General features: G+C 13.6%; 1 protein-coding gene across 1 annotated transcript in view, besides 8 other annotated features; it reads left to right on the top strand. All coding sequences in view use genetic code 6, as the record gives it.

The window, feature by feature from the left end:
* Positions 1-100: a microsatellite.
* Positions 101-840: 740 nt separating this feature from the next.
* Positions 841-877: a microsatellite.
* A 48-nt stretch (positions 878-925) lies between these two features.
* Positions 926-981: a microsatellite.
* A 23-nt stretch (positions 982-1004) lies between these two features.
* Positions 1005-1054: a microsatellite.
* Positions 1055-1198: 144 nt separating this feature from the next.
* Positions 1199-1274: a microsatellite.
* Positions 1199-1308: a microsatellite.
* Positions 1212-1293: a microsatellite.
* Positions 1309-1449: 141 nt separating the features above from the next.
* Positions 1450-1539: a microsatellite.
* Positions 1540-1564: 25 nt separating this feature from the next.
* Positions 1565-1571, top strand: part of IMG5_046520 (hypothetical protein) — a gene marked incomplete at both ends in the record, with an annotated part of 1657 nt that continues 1650 nt past the window's right edge. Inside the window, one exon of the mRNA XM_004037601.1 lies at positions 1565-1571. This exon is cut by the window's right edge and continues 150 nt beyond it. Within this exon, the coding sequence (XP_004037649.1) occupies positions 1565-1571 (7 nt within the window).

Here is a 1571-nt window from a genome sequence, read left to right on the forward strand (position 1 = left end):
ATATATATATATATATATATATATATATATACTATAATATATATATATATATATATATATATATATATATATATATATATATACATATATATATATATATTTATTTTATTTTTACAGAAACAAATCCTGACCAAATATAATTCTCTTCTTCTTCCTCGTGTTCATTTTAATGTGTATTTTCTTGAATTTTGATTTCTTTAGAAAACTCTTCTTCTTTATTTTCTTAATCCTCTCTATTAGGAGAAAATACTACTTATTATTATTAATCACCATTTTGGAATTTATTAAATTTATTTTTAATTTTGATATTATTTTCCTTAACGAATTTTTCGCTGTTTAAAAGAATTGCAAATTCGCATTAAGGGTTCATTGCGTTATTTTTTTTCATATTTTTAAATGCTTATTTTGTTTATAATACATCTTTAAATTCTATTAAAACACTAGATGTTTATTTTGGATCTTCACTTCTTTTTACTGTCAAGTTTACTACGTTTCCAAATTCACTTGCTATTTTTTATACTACTAACTTCTTTACTTTAAATCCGAAAGGGAATGATATATATAATACTGGAGATAGATTTTCATCTTCCATGTAATTTTCATTATCTCCTATTATATTTTTTCGTCTTGATGGATCAGAGTATGTACATTTTACAAAATCTATATTTTTTTTTTTTTATATTTTAAATAAAATATTTATTATATATTGATATTTTTTTATTTTTTTATTTTTGCTTCATTTTTAAATATTTAATAAAAAATGTTTAATTATTAGTATTTTTTTTTGTTAAGAAAAATAAATAAAAAAACTCAAAAAACAAACAAAACATTATTTTTTTATTATTATTCTAATTTTTATTATTATAATATTTTATTAAGGTATTGTGTTATTAAAATATTTTATTTTTTGTATTATTTTACGATTAAATTTTATCTATTATTTTAGTTTAATTAAAATTATATTATTGTTTTACTTAAATTTTTTCATGTATATTTTTTTTTTTTTTTTTGCTTAAATTTTAATATTATTTTTTGCCTTTAATTTAAATTTTATCAAATTTTACTTATTTTTTTCTTTAATTTTTAATTTTTTTTATTGCATTCTTGTAAAAATTATTTAGTTTTAAAAGTTATATATTCTTAATATAAAAAAAAGTAATATTTTTTTTTTTTTTAAATATAATACGATTATCTAAAAATTTACATATCTTTTTTAATTTATTATTAATTTATGTAATTTTACATTATAGATTTACATATCTTTTTTAATTTATTATTAATTTATGTTATTTTGCATTTTAGTTTTACTTGTTTATTTAAATTTATCTATTTTTCATTTTATTAGTGTATATTTTATTTTAATTAAAAACATATTATTTTATGATTTTAAAATAAAATATTATATATACTTTACTTTTTTTTTAGTTTAATTTTATATTTTAATCATGTTTTTATTTTATAATTATTTTGAATTCATTTAAAATTATTTTATTTATTTATTTTATTATTAAAAATTATTATTAATATTATTATTATTTTCTTAATTGATATTAAAATTTTGTTTATGTTTG

Source organism: Ichthyophthirius multifiliis (assembly GCF_000220395.1).
Source record: "Ichthyophthirius multifiliis unplaced genomic scaffold scaff_1120509250066, whole genome shotgun sequence".
NCBI lineage: Eukaryota > Ciliophora > Oligohymenophorea > Hymenostomatida > Ichthyophthirius > Ichthyophthirius multifiliis.